We start from the raw sequence: 17,424 nt of genomic DNA, 5'->3' as shown, positions 1-17,424 counted from the left end.
GATGTAGCGCTGTACTTTACAGTTAAGCTGTTGCTGCATAGCATAGCCTACACATGTTTGTTTGAATGGTCTTTTATTCAGTTCTTTAACTAACCAAATACATAGTTATCACTGTAATAATAAACCATATTTAATATAATCTTACTGCACAATATGTATTTATATCATATTATTTATGTGTATTAAATAGACTTCTTTAAACATTATTTTTTATTTTGTTTTATTGTTTATGTCTTATATAACTATTGCATTGTTGGAGGAGCTCGGGACATAATATTTTCATTGCCATTTCTACGCTGTAGCTTGCTTATGTGCACAATAAAACCTTTGAATCTAAAAATAGACGTGCCAAAATTGATGTGAGCGTTTCTCCAGACCCAAGTACCAACGTGGGATGATGTATTCTATCATTAGGTCTTACTCTGGGTATTAGACCCAGATCTAGCCTACATCAGAACTTTATCACCACCCTTCTGCTGTAAAAAACTTAAAATGGGTGTTTAGTATCTGGGGTATCTTCCGTGTTTTTCATTTTCATTGATTTAGAAATGTTATGGATTCGTTTTAAGGCTCTGCATGGGCCTTTAGAGGGATATCTTTTTGAACATTTAATCCTGTATGAGCATGTACCAGCGCAGATTGAATGTATCTGTACCCTGCTTTAACTGTCGGGGCATCAGCAGACACCTGAAGGATATCAGCCCATCAGCAGTGATGTTTGTCTGGGGTTATCAGCAATGCTGCTGTGACATTAAACTCAGTACAGTCAACGAGGTGAAGGTTTGGGGGGGCAGTAAACATCATTTCTTTAATCTTATCACAAAATCCACGATGAAGGGCGGTGAAGAGGAGGACTGGGGGGGGGGGGGGTAAACTGTTTTTCCACACTCGACTCTGCCCCCAAAGGTCCAGATATAAAGAAAAAAAGGGTCAAAGTAAATCATAATTGAAACTTTATTGACAGTTTTGATTAGAAAGTTGTTCTGCATTAGAGTCCATTACAGTACAAACCAGGAACAGAAGAAGGCCACGCACTACGGCTGAAGGACAGAGTAGAAAATGAAAAGGGCTTCTCAAGCAGACGTGTAAATTGCTGGAGAGCGAAGACAACTCGGGGGGGGGGTGAAGAAGAGGGAAAACAACTGCAGAGGAAAGAAGATGATGGAGGACATACTTGAATTATCAAAACAACACAACCCTTCATAGAAGGAAAGGAATTCGGACCTCCAGCAGCTCTTTGTGTTGCTGCAAAGTCACCGTGTGGGAGAAAAGAGCGATTTAAAACTGGATGCAATAAATTGAATATTTTTCCCATTTGCACCAACATTTTCTTAAATCAGGGATGACATCATATATTGTTTCAATGAGTGCCCTAATGTCCATTTTACAATACTGCATAAGACATGCCAAACTGGTGCTCAAACAAAAATAAAATCATAAATCAAAATCAAGGACAGGGAGATAAAACAGATCCCGGCTTTCATGAATCCCCAGGCAATCGGAGAATGCCACTCGCTGATTGGCCGAGGTCGTAGTAGCCAGTGGATAGCCCCGCCTTCTTCAGGAAGTGGGAGGCTGGAAGGTCTTGGAGGTGGCAAGCATGGCGCGCACTTTGGCCATCAGATCCTGAATAAAGAGAGGAGGTTATTGTAATACACATCAGTCATTTGATAACTGGGGTTAAGAGAGGTGGGAGCAGAATCTTATTATACACCTTTGGGTATAACAATAACACTAAATGGGGTGTAACGACAATCCCCAGCATCATCACAGCCAAAAATACTCCTGAATCAGATTGTGTGCAATACTTTTCAAAAATGTTCCATAACCTGCTGTGGTTCCAATTAAACCCATTTATTGATCGCTCTCAAACTCCAACAAAGGATTGCTGAGAAAAATACAAATTGATCTATGACCATTAAAACCGGGGACTAAAAAGGTATTTGGGGAAAAACAGTAAACAAACTATGTTACTGTAGAGTAATTAACAGACAAAGCTATTATGATATTCATTTCATTTAAATGACTCCCTGTAGTGCTAGTAGTGCTCACTGAGAGCCAAATCCCCAGTGTGCTGCTTTCCGATGCTTTTATCTCATCGCTTGGTTTTACCACCGTGAGCCAGCCTCTCATATTAAAGGTTAATATACAGTTGTAAATCAGGACTTTCTTTTGGAGTGTGCTTCCTGCCCTCTGCCTCTACCCTTCTTTAAACATGTGGAATGTTTTAAGCACAGTATATTCCCTATAAGCACTAAGCAATAGGTGCATCACCTCCTCTTAAACCCTTTTATCTCCAGTCAAACAATAAAGAAAAGGGGAACACAGCAACGAGGGCGCTGCCAAAAAATCTAATTTATTTCCTTCCCCTTTCAGGTGGGAATATGAATGTTGCTGACCAGGGGGCGAATGCTTTCATTGCTGAATAGGAGGTGTTTATTTGCCCCCCCCCCCCTCCCCAGAGTTAGTCATACACGCATGGACAATCCACCCTTGAGTTTTCCTGACAGACGAGACAAATTAACGGCTGTAATCACAGAGGGAAGGAGCTGTCATATCAAATCACTCAATAGGCTGCTGTTCCACACACACACACACACACACACACACACACACACACACACACACACACACACACACACACACACACACACACACACACACACACACACACACACACACACACACACACACACACACACACACACACACACACACACACACACACACACACACACACACACACACACACACACACACACACACACACACACACACACACACACACACACACACACACACACGTGTTCACAGAATGGGGCAAACAAACAATGATCCACGTTATTCACATCGGGGTGCAAAGCCTCTCTCTTTACATTAATAGATCATCACAAGTAACAATACAGCTGTCACTCACAGGGGAAAGCCAATAATGATACTGAAGGATTTATAGGATGTTAACCTAAATCATCCAACACGTTACCAAACATAAATACAAGATTACATGAGGACTTAGCTTGCCTTTTTGTTTAAACTACATACACATGTAATACATCTAAAATAGTTGAAAAGTGACTTTGCGTCATAGGAAGACATTTCACAGATGTTCTTCTAATTAGGTCTGCAAGGTAAAAGAGGTTTCTTCTTCATCTCACACCTCCCTGGGATAAGTTCTCCACACTTTTTTGTATCTGTAAAGCCCCTGTCACACTGTCCCGAAATTGGACACACGAATATGGAATTGTGAATTTCGCACGAAGATGGCCCCGAACCACACACGAAGGCAACATTTACATTACATTTAAGACATACAACTGCAATGAAAGTAACAAAAACGATTATGTTAAAGTACTATGATACTGTACTGATATGTTCAGACTTTGTTCTTTACTTTATCCGTCTTTATATGTAGAAGATATTACGTTATTATTACGATATCTCCGTCATGTTGTTTCCATAGCAACAACAACTTCCTCGCCTTCAAAATAAATGATATCCTTTTTAGTTTCAAATTGGGTTATTTACATAATATGTTTACATGATTTTGTTGTGCAATAAAACAACCCGATGGACACACGATAAAGGAAATGTTCAAATTCGGCTCTGATCGTAGCAACATCGGGCCATTCGTGAGGGCATCTTAAGCCATCTTTGGCATGCCAAAGATGTTGCCACCGCTCCCGAAGTTGCTGCCGGAGCCTGATAAATTCCACCGGCGATCACACGATGGCTGAAGATGCCCTCACGAATGCCTTTACGAAGGGCAAAATGGACACACGAAGTCAACACGAAAATGATCCTTCACAAGGTCCTTCGGCAATGCTTTGTGATGCCTAAGATTTTGCCACCGCCCCCGAAGTTGCTGCCGGAGCCTGAGAAACTCCACCGGCGGTCATACGATGGTTTAAGATGCCCTCACGAATGGCCCGATGTTGTTACGATCAGAGCTGAATTTCAACATTTCCTTAATCGTGTATCCATCGGGTGTCAATTTCGGGACAGTGTGACAGGGGCTTTATCAAACTCAAAGACAACTTAGATTACCTTTCCGTTATCTTAACTTGTAGAAGAATCTAAAATGATTTCCAAAAAAGAAAAACACACCAGTCCAAGTGCACGAAGCATTCATCAAACACAACAAATGTAAAGCTAAGAGAAGTAGAGGCGACAGAAGACGTAACAAAGGCAAACGGGGGGGAAATGCGAGAAGGGGCTGAGGCGAATAGCAACCAGGCGGCCTCAGGGAAGAGGAGACCATTAGGCAGATGAGGATGTGCTGAATTATTCAATATGTGTTTGTAAGACATCACAGATGGGCTAGAAGTAGTTATTGGATCTGTGCATGTTGCAACAGCAGCGAACGGCATGTTTTCATGTGTGCTGCGATGAAGGCAGGAGTTGTGTTTGATTATGTGGAAGGAAGAAAAAACGGGTGTTTTTGGTTGAAGAATGAGGAGATTTACAATGAGTGGTTCTGTATGCGTGGAAAGTAAACAAAGACCCTCGCTGCAGACGGTCTCTCTCACACAAACAGTGGAGGGAATGCGTTCCCAATTCTGTGCAAGTTGTACCGATGTTCACAGAAGTTTCCTCTCCACTCACACTCTATTGACCTCCATTAGCTCCAGTCCCAGACGCTGATCAACCTCTCTACATTCTACACCCGTTTTCTTGTATATAACGGTTGCTACACAGGTTTTATACTCCTAGTGCTAAATAATCTAGCTTCCCCCTGAGGCTACAGCCCACATTTTCCTCTCTAAACATCAGGCCCTATCACTCATTGCTGACATTTCAGGATTTTTAATCAAAGATAGTAATCCAAGCTGAAAATGTAAAGAAGCATAAATAATTAAAGTTGTGACACGGTTCCGGGAAACGTCTTTCATCTTGGAATAGATGTAATGCCTTTGACAAATGAAGCTAACTGATTAGGAATTTCACTGGAGGGGTTTTTCTCTGTGGTCATATTTAAGCTACAACAGTATATTGAAAAGTATATTACTATAGCAGTTAAAGAAAAACGTAAACAACAATGATTAATGAAATGACTGAAGAGAAAACAGTGTGGCAGCATTTGGTAACTGATTCTAGTTCAGTTGGACTCAGATGTCACACTTTTCCTTGTTCATGTGATGCTTTTTTTCCTTTTGTTTCTTTCCGTTAACTGCCTAAGTGGGAACTACGTTTTAAAAAAAATAGTTTTTGTGTTTCTGATTGGCTGTGAATAAGGAAATATGAAGGACAGACCATCTATTTCTATTTTTTATTTTTAGAGAAAGGGGCAGGTAATATAAATTATATTATGTTATACAGTAATTAGGGCTGTCAAGCAATTACAATTTTTAATCAGATTAATCACAGCTTAAAAATGTATTAATCATGATTAATCACTATTCGAACTATGTCCAAAATATGCCATTTCTTTATGTATATTGTTGTGGGAATGGAAAGATAAATGAAAGAAGGCAGATATATCCATTTAACATACAGTATGTATGTATGTATGTATGTATGTATGTATGTATGTATGTATGTATGTATGTATGTATGTATGTATGTATGTATGTATGTATGTATGTATGTTTATTATAACATTGTTCTGTGTGTCAAAATGAAAGACAGCCCACACACCTATCAATCATCAAACCGTGGGGTCTTATTTCATGTTGTATCGATGTATATAGAGATGTACTACAGCAAAAGTATTCTCCGTCAGGACTTCCTGCAACAACACCACGCCGTTATCTTGATTCTGATTGGCCAGAAGACATTATCAAAGATGTTCTATTGAGAAGACAATCACTACGTGACAAAAGGTTTCAAAACCGTTTCTAGTCTTTGGTATTTCCAGACAAGTGGCTACTGAAATCAATCTTACTAACTGCTGTCTGTGCAATGTACTCCGCGCGAGTTGGCGGACTTTATTTTGTTTACTTTAACATCATTTTTCAAGGTGGGGCTAAGCCATTTCTTGGTATGGCTGTAGCCTACCCCAGCCATACCCTGGCGCTACAACTGGTGGGATGTATGGGGCGGGCCATTCTGCGCATGCGTTAAATGCGTTAAATATTTTAACGCAATTAATTCAAAAAATGAATTACCGCCATTAACGCGATAATTTTGACAGCATTAGTTATAATATTATTTTCTTCTCCCTGCTCCTTTTCAGGTATGGTGTGTTTATTGGGACATATTTTGTAAATAATTGTTATACATTAAGTTGTGCTTACCATGAACAGAACAAATAAAATGAAATGGTACAATTGTCTTATATACACAGCATTTGAGCCTTTTTGCTCATTAAAGAAAGCAATGACACAAATATGTAGAGAGACAAAAACAGAAAAACACATTTGAAATGAATGGTGACCTTTACATTCTTCTGTCTTTCCTGTCATCTATTCAGCTGGTAGCTTTATGCTCATCCCTCAATATACTGGTGCGTGTGCATGCATTTCATTAAGCTGCATTTCTGAAAGCAGCTAGACAAACAGGCATAAATTGGACATTGTAATTTCATCAGGGCGTATAGAATGTGTACCGAGATCATCATTTTACATTGTGAGATACGTGTGAGACCACTTATCCAGACATAACATTCCTATTATCGTGTGCTCTAACACCTAAATGAGGGACGCAATGCTCCATGGGTAATCAAAACACAGACACAGCCGAGCACTGTGCTACATGCAATGTGTCATATCCAAACAGATGGGGCACGTACAATTCCGAAAGCGCTGGCAGCGTGACATTCGGTTGAACGCCGACTGTGAGAGAGTGGCTGCACGCAGATTCGCAAGTGTGATTGCTGTAATTGTATGTTTGGAAGTCTCTTTGCTATCTTTAACACGCAACATGAGGCCGTGGCTTCTGTGACACGCTGACAATAGCAGTCATCAAGTCAAAAAATAAATAAATAAATCAGTTTTGTTGTTTTAAACCCACAATAACTGTATTTAGGTCACTCTGGGGCAGCAGACAACATTTGACCAGTTACAGAGCAACATTGGCATACGTTTGGAGTGTTGGAGTCCAGCATTGACTCTCTTTCAGCTCTGTTTTTGGTTTCTACCAATCTGAGAACGTTTGTGGATGTGCAGCTTCTTCAATGCTCCACTATGTTAACTAGGTAGTTGCTAACTGTCTGTTTTCTGACGCTAAGAACAAATGAAAAGTGGTGAATCAAAACAAAGTAGCAAGCCACAAAGTTGAATAATACATAGCAATTCTTTGTAGGTTGGAGCAAACTTTTTCACGCGTCATATAGATATTTTTAGTGAAGTGAAAATACGGATAATAGGCACTTGAAGGCACGATTGGAACAACTGAAAACCGTTACATAATCTACAGCAAAGAAGGTCAAATTCACATTACAAAAATACTGAACCACAATTCTCACCGGAGATTTGGCCTCTGAGGTTGATGAATCTTTATTTTGGGATTAACACCTTCTGGACATGACCTCCAGTGTCTCAGTGGAGGTGGTAACCCTCTCTTTGCTCTGGATTTAGAAGTGCTGAACGATGGCACATTAGCTCTGCCTGCTTCCTCTGCAGAGAGGTCAATGCCACATCCGAATAACATATTTTTGAACGAGGCAGGTTTGCCAAGGTCTCTGCAATCGAAAAGCCTCTCAACTAGCATCAACCAGTATTTAGCCGTGGCCCTCCTATACTTTTGGCAACGCTCCCGGAAGGAGTGCAGGAGGTAGAGATCCATCTACAACCAAAACAAGAATCCAGCTGCTTGGACTGTAAGCCTCGACAAACACTTGCTTATGACCAAATCAGAAGTTCATGATGAGAACACAATAGGCTATATAAGAAGTGGACAAAGTCACCTATTGGAATTTTACACTATTGTTTTGAAGCCTCCTGTAGGAAATGTATCCCTGTTCACAAAACGCAATCGAACAAAAGGCATTTCTTAAGGCAAAATGTTGCAGTTAAATTAACCTACGCAACACAGGAAGCTCCGCCCTAAAGAATATGCTGCTTTTTCGCTATTTAAGTCGAGCTGATGGACAAATTAACATCATGCTGTTATTAACAATGTAGACCATAAAGTTGTCAGGATAATCCTAACTGATGTTATAAATCATGTGAGAAGTAGGGTGATTTCCTCATAGACTTCCATACAAGCAGAGCACGCGTGCTATTCAACCTAATAGAAAAAATGCAGTGGCTTTTGAAGATGTATCACCAAAACGTAATATGTGCACGAGCAACTGCACAATGAGAGGGATTCAATGGAAAGTGTTCCTGATATACAGAAAATGGCTTCAGGACAAAGATAAGCTGGTCATAAGAAGCAGGTGCGGCTAGACCAAACCCTTAATCGAGAGGTTCAAAATCAAATGAGAAATAAATCAAAATGAATAATACCCAAACTGTATACATCCGTCACAGACGCTACACGCAAGACATACTTGGCTATTCCTATTTCTCCGACACTGAAGAACATCTTTTCAAGCTACCATTAGGGTTCAAACTAATTAGGCTAAATCAAAACATAATGCTTGGATGTGTTTTACAAACATGCAGTAGATAAAGCAGAATATGCGGATAGAATAACAAAATAACTATTTCTATATTTAATAACAAGGGGGCACTTTATTCTTCTTCCCTGAGACATAACAGCACTCAGTTTGTGCTCGGACGCAAAGGTCAGTGGACGACATTTCTGGAATAAAAGCAAAAAACAATACCTGAGTTATTTTGGACTGAACGGAGGATACTAAGGATGAAGCCACTGCCACTGCCTTCTCCAGAGAGTCACCCCTGCAGAGAGAAGAGAGGGAGGGACAAAGAAGAGGAAACAAATGATTTTACCAGAAGAGACTATACAATATGTGCAATATATATATATATATATATATATATATGCCGTTAATAACTGTGTAATATATACCTGGCTGCTAAATCCTTAGAACACGTACAAGATGTGTATTTAGTAAATTGTGTAACTTGCTGCTGTTAAATACCATTCAACTATGTGCAATATGTGCTATATGCCATTAAAACTGTGCTATATATACCTGGCTGCTAAATCCTAAGAACTGTTACAAGATGTGTATTTGGAAAATTATGTAATTTTTTTTTTATTTTTTTTTTTATTATACCATAACTTAGTACTTTTTAATACATGTAACATATGTAACAGTAAGCTGTCTGTGGCTCTTTTTCTGCTGTAACTACGTACATTTCCCCTCTGTGGGACTAATAAAGGTATTCTGATATCTTCTTACAGTTTTTAAAGTTGAACAAACATCAAAAGATGTATTGGAAAGTTATAAACAAGACTTAGAGGAAAGTAAGGAATGGCAATAGACCTTTACAAATTAAGATATTGACCTAGAAATAAAGCAAACACTTAGCATTATCAAACAAATGGGTACAAAATTGCAGGTGGCAGATTTAAAGGGGTCGTATTATTCTAATTTTCCGGTTCAGATTTGTATTTTGTGCCTCTCATGTGACATGTTTACATGTTTTAATTTTCAAAAAGGTCTTTGCCTGGCTGGCTCTGTTGTGATTGGTCAACCACTTGTATATGTTCCGCCCCTTAGCCTATCACATACAATGTGTTCGAGCACTAGCCAATAGAAGTGCAAATGTTACATATTGATGTGACTTTATGAGAAAAGTATAAGGTTGGAGAAGTCGTTATTTAATTTAATCTGGCTTCGTATGATTAAAAGTAACACGATCATCAACCCGACGCAGGCCCGTTGTTGTTGTTATGAGTGCCGTTGGGGAGAAAATCAGCAACGTAAACGGTGACGTCATGACGCAGCAGCGGCAGCACCAGTCGGGCTCTGGGCGGTGTGAACAGAACGGGGGCTGAAAAGAAAAACCGGTTCCGAAGCAGAAGAGCGCAAGCACGGAGCTAGAACGGGAACCGCCTTGGTGTGAAAGGGGCATTTGTTACATAAGTAAACAAAGGAGTCAAATTGAGATGCTTCAATCAGCGGGGAGTGTGTTAGAGAAATTCTCTCTGGAGGAAACTTTGGGAATGAAACCTTTGCAGACCATTAACATGCACAAAAACTTATATTACACACTACCGGAAAGGGTCAACCCCAAAAAGCCTAATAGGGCCCCTTTAACACCATGTCCAGTGTTTAACCTTTTCACCATCTAAACATTTCAAAATGTATCAAGAGATTTTAAAATAGACAGAGTTGCATGCACATCAAGTTGATTGAACACAACGGGTGACAGGAGATTGCAGAACAGACCGCTTCTGATGCCATGGAGTTTTACAGCTTCAGTCCAATGAGAAAGTGGGACAATGGTGGGTATTGCTCCCTTTGAATAGACCATTTTAGATTATTATGGCTTGCGGCACTAGTCCAATCTTTTGTAGGAAGTCAAATATAGTTTTCTTTTATAACTAAAATTGAAAAACAAGCCAATCACATTCTTATGTGGCTGCTCGAATAATTGTGCGCTAAAGAAAAAGACAGAAAATGACAACATTCCAGCGACAAATATTCAAAAGAAAAACAGAAATCATTTGAGTCTTGCCTTTTCAAAAAGGTGAACCTGGTGATGTTTTTGGAAACAAACAAAGCTTCTGAAGAGCATGAAATTAGGGTTCATGAAATACCTTAGTTATAAACTGTCACTGCGCAAAAAAGGAGCCTTTGTGTTGTCCAAGCAAAACATGTGTGTCATCACTCATAAATGCTTCTGGGGGAAAACATCACAGTTCTCTAAAAGTTCCGGGTTCCACAAATCAAAGACTCATAAACACTTCTGTTTACTACTCGCTAAACATTTGCTCAAATCCGATACGCAAATTCACTTTTAATAATGCATTGGTATTGATTTACCAACACAATAACACGGCCTCTTCCAAATCTAACAGCTTTTATTGGAAGTCTGGAGGAGCGAATAAAACCAAAGCAGGACATCAGTTATCTGCTAAATGCATTTTTCAAGACATCTAAAAACCGTTATTGCAGCTTCTTTCACATTGTGTGCTTTTATTTATGATTATTTTGGATTTAAAACCCTCTAACAGAGAGTGAAATTTGAAAAACTGATAAGAATGATGACAAAAACTATGCAAACTATGATAAAGTATAACACTATGGCAGCATTTACCCAGGGCTAGGTAAATACAATGCATTTGGCCTACAGGTGTTTCTGTTGTTGTGGTCACTCAGTGATTTAAAACATGTTTGTAGAATTACATGCTCCGTAAAGATGTGGAGCATAAGATCTATAGAGCTTTAAATAAGGTGCAGAAACTGATGTTTGCCTATTTATGACTGGCATAACTAAATAAGAGATTTGCATCAAGACTGCGTACCCTGCCTGCACACAGGATTCTACTTCCCCACTGACAGTGAAATATTAAAAAGACGACATTTGAAGAAATGTATGTATTTTAGGCCGGTGATAAGAGGCTTGACGGATTTGATGTTTTATTCAAAGGACAAATCTCTTTTGAAAGCACTGACAATACATTGTTGACCTCTTTCTTGATGGTGTCTGTCGGGTCGTTATGGAGTGAATTACAACAAGTGGCAGACTGTTGATTACATTATCATATTGTTAAAGAGCAGATGACTGACTCTTTCTTTGATTTATCTCCACAGCAGTAGCAGTTCATGTGTTGTTGATCATTTTATCGAATAACATGTTTACACTTTGTCTTTTCCTCTGGATTACACCACTTTATTTTAAATATTGCAAAAATATTTAAGATGCAAATACACGTGTATCCCCCCGGTGATCACGCTGGCCTCGAGTTATCAAATCATCCTGACGTACGCCTGGCTGATGCTCCCAAGGATCTCCTGCTGTCCTCGACTGAGATTATTCCATACATGAATTTGTTTTAATATTCAGGCTAATTTGTTGATGCAGTTGCAACCCAGGCGACAGGATGTTCCTTTTCCCCCTAATGTTCTATTGGAAATGGGTTTATGGGCAGTCTAAACTTTCTTTAGAAAAAATATGTATGATTTTCTGTCAGGCTGAGGAGGCAGAACGAATCGTTTTTTTTTTTTACAATGCTTGAATGAGACAACTGATTATTTGAATTTCACAGATTTCTGAACATCTGAACTTCTTGAATCTCATGATTTCTGACTGAAAACCACCCTACTTTAAGTCGTGGCTAAAAACACTACTTTTTTAATCTGCTTACCCAGAAGTCTTGTTTTAGCACCTACCGTATTTACAATGTTGTTTTTAAACAATTCTGTATCTCTTTTATGCATGAATCTGTTATTCCATTATGTTTATTTAATGTGTTCCTTTCTGTTGTCTTATTGTTAAGTGTTAATGATGACGTAAAGCACTTTGAATTGCTTCTATGTCTGAAAATGTGCTAAATAAATAAACGTACCTTACTTAAAAAAAGAAGTAACGAAAACACTTTGATCATAATTATTAAAAACATCCATATTGGAGAACTTTCCTGCTATTCTTAAAATGTTGTCCTTTTGATATTTTCTACCTCTGTTTTCGAAATAGGATAATCTGTCCTCTTGCCGGCTTTTATTGGTTGTCTCACTTCTCTAAATCCACTGAATCAAAGGGGTTTGAGTATCGACAAATGAATGAATTTCTCATGACCTATGCTGGATTAATGATGAGCTTTACTTCAGCCCCAGTCCCTCTCTTTGCTGACAAATTGACATTGTAGCAGAACTCTCTGCACACAGCTGCTTTCTACCCAAAGACAATTCATAACACTAAACCTTCTTCTGTGAACTAGACCGTTTTACTTGTCGTGTCCAAAAACCACCAGTGATTCAGCGACGATATCATTTTGCAGACCACGTATCCCCTATATTTTGCCCTCTACTTTTTCAGAAGTTAATGTATGCGGCTTTAATTGTTTCTTTGTCAGAAATATCTTCAACGGCAGACCAACAACCCCGAGCCCTCAGAAGACACTGTGTCCGTTGCCTTGAATGCCTTTACGACCTTGGAGCTGAAAAGACGTCGGATATTAGCCACTGGCTCTTTAGATTTAATATTTCGAGTCTCTGTTCTGGATTAAGAATTCCTTTGACATCATGGACAAGGCCTGGCTTTAGTTCTACCCACCAGAGTGAACCTATTATGACAGTTGTATTTAGCTCCTCTTTTTGGATGGTACAGCTGTCTGAGGAAGGCACACTACACGCACGGATGAAAAGGACACGACACATACATCAATTGGTGTTCAGTCTGCAGCAGTGTCCTGAAGGGTAGAGCAGTGCATTAGGTATCCAGGACATACATTATTTGACTGGTTGCTAAGCTACATACCCCTTAGTTACTGTTGCAACACCTGGGAAGCTTTCAATTTGAGCAAACAGCACATCTGCAGTTTACAATGTCTGACATATTCACCACTCAAAAGCAGGTTTTTCAATATGTGATTGATTTCAGATGGAGGTAGGTAATGGAAGGCTTCTCATTCCTAGCAGGCGGGCATCAATTCTGCTGTTGACAAAATGATTTTAGCTGCAGCTACACGTCTAATTAAAGTAATGTTGGCTCCACAAATTGGTTGAATATGCTGTCTGCCTTTAAAATGCTCCCAAATACAATGGCTATACACTTATTATAAGAATGACTTAACAGATTGGGTGCTTAGCTTTTTTGTGGTGAAGCATAACAGAGGATAGATTTATTCTTAATTGTTCTTATTTCAAATATGACAGTATGTTAAAATGTTAGGCTTTTAGGATAAATAATGTGTTGGATGAATGTAACTATCACTGGTAGAACGTTTTTCTGGAGAATCTTAAATCTGAATCTAAATCGTAGAAAAAGTGTCCACATCACCCTTACAATTACCGGTAAGCATTTTCTACAACAAGACTATACCTGTAGGTAGGAGTCTGCATGGTTTTGCTCAACTCGAAGGTACAACACTGTTAAATCAAGTGCTTAGACTTTTACCTTCTCTGCTTTTTTCTAAGAGGGAAAAATTAACCTGGACCACCCTTTAAGTTCTTGAATCACTTTTACTTAGCCCCATTTCAACATATGAAGAAATCCAAAGCTTGACAGGCCAGCCATCATTGTTACATTTTCTAAATAGAGTACGATTGGACAATCATTGTTCAGGAGATCAGGTTCATGAGCAGTAGTTTTTTTAGACTAAAGAAAAAAAGACAATACAGTAACAGCATGTTTTTAACCAAGTGTTACTGCAGTCGAATCCTAGAGATAGGAAATGAATCGGACATCATATTCAGTTTGTCCGTTGGCTGTATCAGCTACGTTTTGACAGGTTGCCAAATATTTCAATACTGAACTACTAGATTCATTGGAAAAGGATGCTTCGAAGACCTGGAGGCAACAATATGTTGCTCTGAATAAAACTGAGAGGAGTTTAAATTGTATAAATCTTCTCCTCCCAAAACAATCATTTGGGTGCGTTTCACTTCTTTTATTTTTCATTTCCTCGCTCCTCGGTCTCGGTATCACCGGAAGTTGATTTGTCTGCGCCATCTTGAGTAGCGTCCCAGTGGCCTTTTTTGTGCCGGAGGACCGAGGATCGAGGAGCGATAACGGAGGAGCGATAACCGAGGAACCAGCAGACCATCCTCCGATGAAATCCTCAGCCACTCGCTCCGCCCCCTTACTGTGTATCGCTCACTGATTGGACGATACAGCGCATGCACTGATCTGATGCTTCTTGACATGAGAGCAGTTTCCCAGCAGAGTGAAGAAAACACATGAACCTCACAGGACTCACTCCTCAGTTTATACTGTGTTTTTTTTCAATTCATGTATAATTTAGTTACAAATATGTGATATATCTGAACAACAAAGCGGTCAAAAATCATTTTATTCATTTATTGGAAACATTTTCATGATCGTTTTTTTTCGTTTATACATTTTAAGAGTGGCGTTTATCTTTTTTGAGAATGAGTTCTTATTTTATTTTATTTATTGGGGTCTACAACAGATGATACAAATGTTTATGTCAGTAAATGTGAGGCGGGGGTGTTTGTGAAAATAACGGGGACAGAGCTGCTGCCAGACATCAGCTGTGCGGCGTCATCACAAACGGACGTCGCTTCACGTGACGCTCTGGAGGAAAGGACGTCCCATTGCTCTTAAAACTCATTTCCCTGCTTCTCATGGTTTCCTTGCGTCTCTCCATGCTTCCCTGGTGGGAGGGGCTAAACGCAGGGAAACGACGCGAGTGAGGGACGCAAGGAATCCATTTAACCGAAGTGGAAAGCACCCTTTGGAAAGCAATCTAAAGGATTAGCTGCTTGATTGACAGTGTGGGAGTTTACCTGGAGTGGGCCAGGCTGGAGGCGGGGCTAGCTGACGGGGACAGGACGACTCTGTTGGGGGAGGCGTACGGGGAGAGAGAGGAGCCCACCGTTTGCATCTGCCTCGAGGATGACATGGAACTCTTCCTTTTTTCAGGAGGCGACCTGAAAGGAAAAAAAAAGGGTGGAACGGGAACCGAGCGTTTCAGATTCTACCAGTAACTCTACACAATACACAATTTATCAAGGGGCGGGGAACACTGTCTGAAGGCGATTGCATTCAGCAAAGCCCTACTTTAAATTCATGCAAGTGTCTACTGTCGTTTCCATCAGAGGTCATTTGGAAATTAAGTGTCTGTCTTGTAGGTATGTTGGCTAAATCTCCCCTCAAAGACACGATCTATAACATTGCTCAATGTATAGTAGGTATACACCTTATTGTGGGAATGTTGGCGCACCTCTGTCTTGACAGGTTTAGTAATCGTTGTTTTCGGGGATAGAATAAACACAGCTGTACATGTAGACCCTTTATTCACCCCCCCCCCCTCACTGCTGATAGGCTTTACCTGGATCTGGAATGCCCCCTAGGCATGCTGGAGCTGCTGCTGCTGGGATGATGGCGATCGCGCTCCCTGTCCTCACGTCTCCTGTCTGATGAGGCGCCCCCGCTCCTGTCCCTCCTCCCCGGGGAGTGTGAGCGGGATCTGGCCAAACACGAGCACAAAGAAAGCGAAAGATGTGGAGAGGCCATTCAATTACACGAGGCTGAGATTGGTAGATGAGCTGATGCATTTGAAATGAACAACAGGTATAGAGGACGGTGATAAGGTGCAAGAGGAAGACACAAAGCAAGCTATCAGGGTTGTTTTTACAGGGACAATAAGAAAAGCAAACGGTTTGCAGTGAGTCTATCTGGACTGTATCATTAATGTGTCACGATTCGCATTAATGCCGAGAAAGAAAGTCTAAATACAATGCAACTGGGCCTGAATCTTTGAAGCGTTATATCACATGGACTCTCAGTATCCAAGTAGTGTTTTTCTAAACTAGTCTGAAAAGTAAACAGTATTAAATATGTATGGATACATTAATTCTCTTCTAGGGTTTCTCTGCGTTAAAGAGCAAGGCTTTATTCACTGGCTTCTATGCAAAGCATGCATGTCATTTAGAGACATTACAAAGCCAGGGTTAGAAAAGGAAATGATACGCCTTTGCTAAGATACTTAGCCGAGAGGAAAAGGACAGCCAAGTTAATGTGTGCCTTTGCTGGGGTGTCTTAACAAAGCAGTGTGGTAAACATTGGTCTCTTTGACAGATAAACGGCATGAACAAAGCAGCCGGATCTCTATCTTTGATGGCTTCCTCTCAGCGCAGTTCATCTTTCTTCAAATGTTCCTTTCTCCTACATTGTTAATCCTCCATTTTTCTTTAGTCGTGCTCTTTACCCCTGCGTTTGTTTCTCTAATTCATTTCACATACACACTTTTGTTCTCTCTCTGCTTTCAATAGAAGCAGGACATGAGAAATAAAAAGGTTAATAGAAAACAGTAAGATGGAGTAATAGCTAACATATCTTTTCTTTAATGTGTTTCCTCATATGTGTTCTGTTCACTTAAAGGTTCAGCTGGAGTGAAATATTAAACAGACGGGCATTAATCATTATGTTCTCAGCCTGTCATATTAAATGTCTCGTACGGTTAACAGCAGCACTACCAAAAACAGATTGCTTTCCCAACTGAGTGTGTATCTATCCAGAGAAACTTAAAAAAAGATGATTGTTTGACTAATCTCTATAATTGATTACGGGAAAAAAACTGGCCAGATTTTCATCAAACCTCACCTCAAGTTAGAACGAAACCACGGTCATAGATTTAAAAGTGTGTTTTTAAATATCCTCTTTGCTTAAAAGTTGATTTAGCATCATTTAAAGCTTATTACACGGTTACACCTGAACTGTTGTAACAACATCCGTAACATCCATCTGCTACTTAGTCATTATTTATCTAACATATTATTCCAATAGCTTGCATATAGACTCTTATTTCACTACTTCACTTTTTTAAAACTATTTCTCTAAATGTATTTACTTTTTAATATTTACTTGCACTATGTTTTTCTGTATTATTGTGTTGCACTGTTGGAGAAGCCTGTGACCTAAGATGTTCATCGACATAACT

General features: G+C 39.7%; 1 protein-coding gene across 3 annotated transcripts in view; it reads right to left on the bottom strand.

The window, feature by feature from the left end:
* Window positions 1-936: 936 nt before the first annotated feature.
* Window positions 937-17,424, bottom strand: part of sfswap (splicing factor SWAP) — a 56,767-nt gene continuing 40,279 nt past the window's right edge. For all 3 annotated transcript variants that reach the window (XM_079659862.1, XM_079659863.1, XM_079659864.1), the window contains 4 exons: window positions 15,814-15,951; window positions 15,269-15,412; window positions 8,711-8,783; window positions 937-1,626 (listed from right to left, as the gene is read on the bottom strand). In XM_079659862.1, the coding sequence (XP_079515988.1) occupies window positions 1,561-1,626; window positions 8,711-8,783; window positions 15,269-15,412; window positions 15,814-15,951 (421 nt within the window). In that variant the 3' untranslated portion in view covers window positions 937-1,560. The remainder of the gene's footprint in view (window positions 1,627-8,710; window positions 8,784-15,268; window positions 15,413-15,813; window positions 15,952-17,424) is intronic.

Source organism: Notothenia rossii, assembly GCF_949606895.1.
Source record: "Notothenia rossii genome assembly, chromosome: 11".
Lineage (NCBI taxonomy): Eukaryota > Metazoa > Chordata > Actinopteri > Perciformes > Nototheniidae > Notothenia > Notothenia rossii.
Note: the sequence above shows the minus strand (reverse complement) of the source record. Positions and strands in the feature narration are given on the sequence as shown.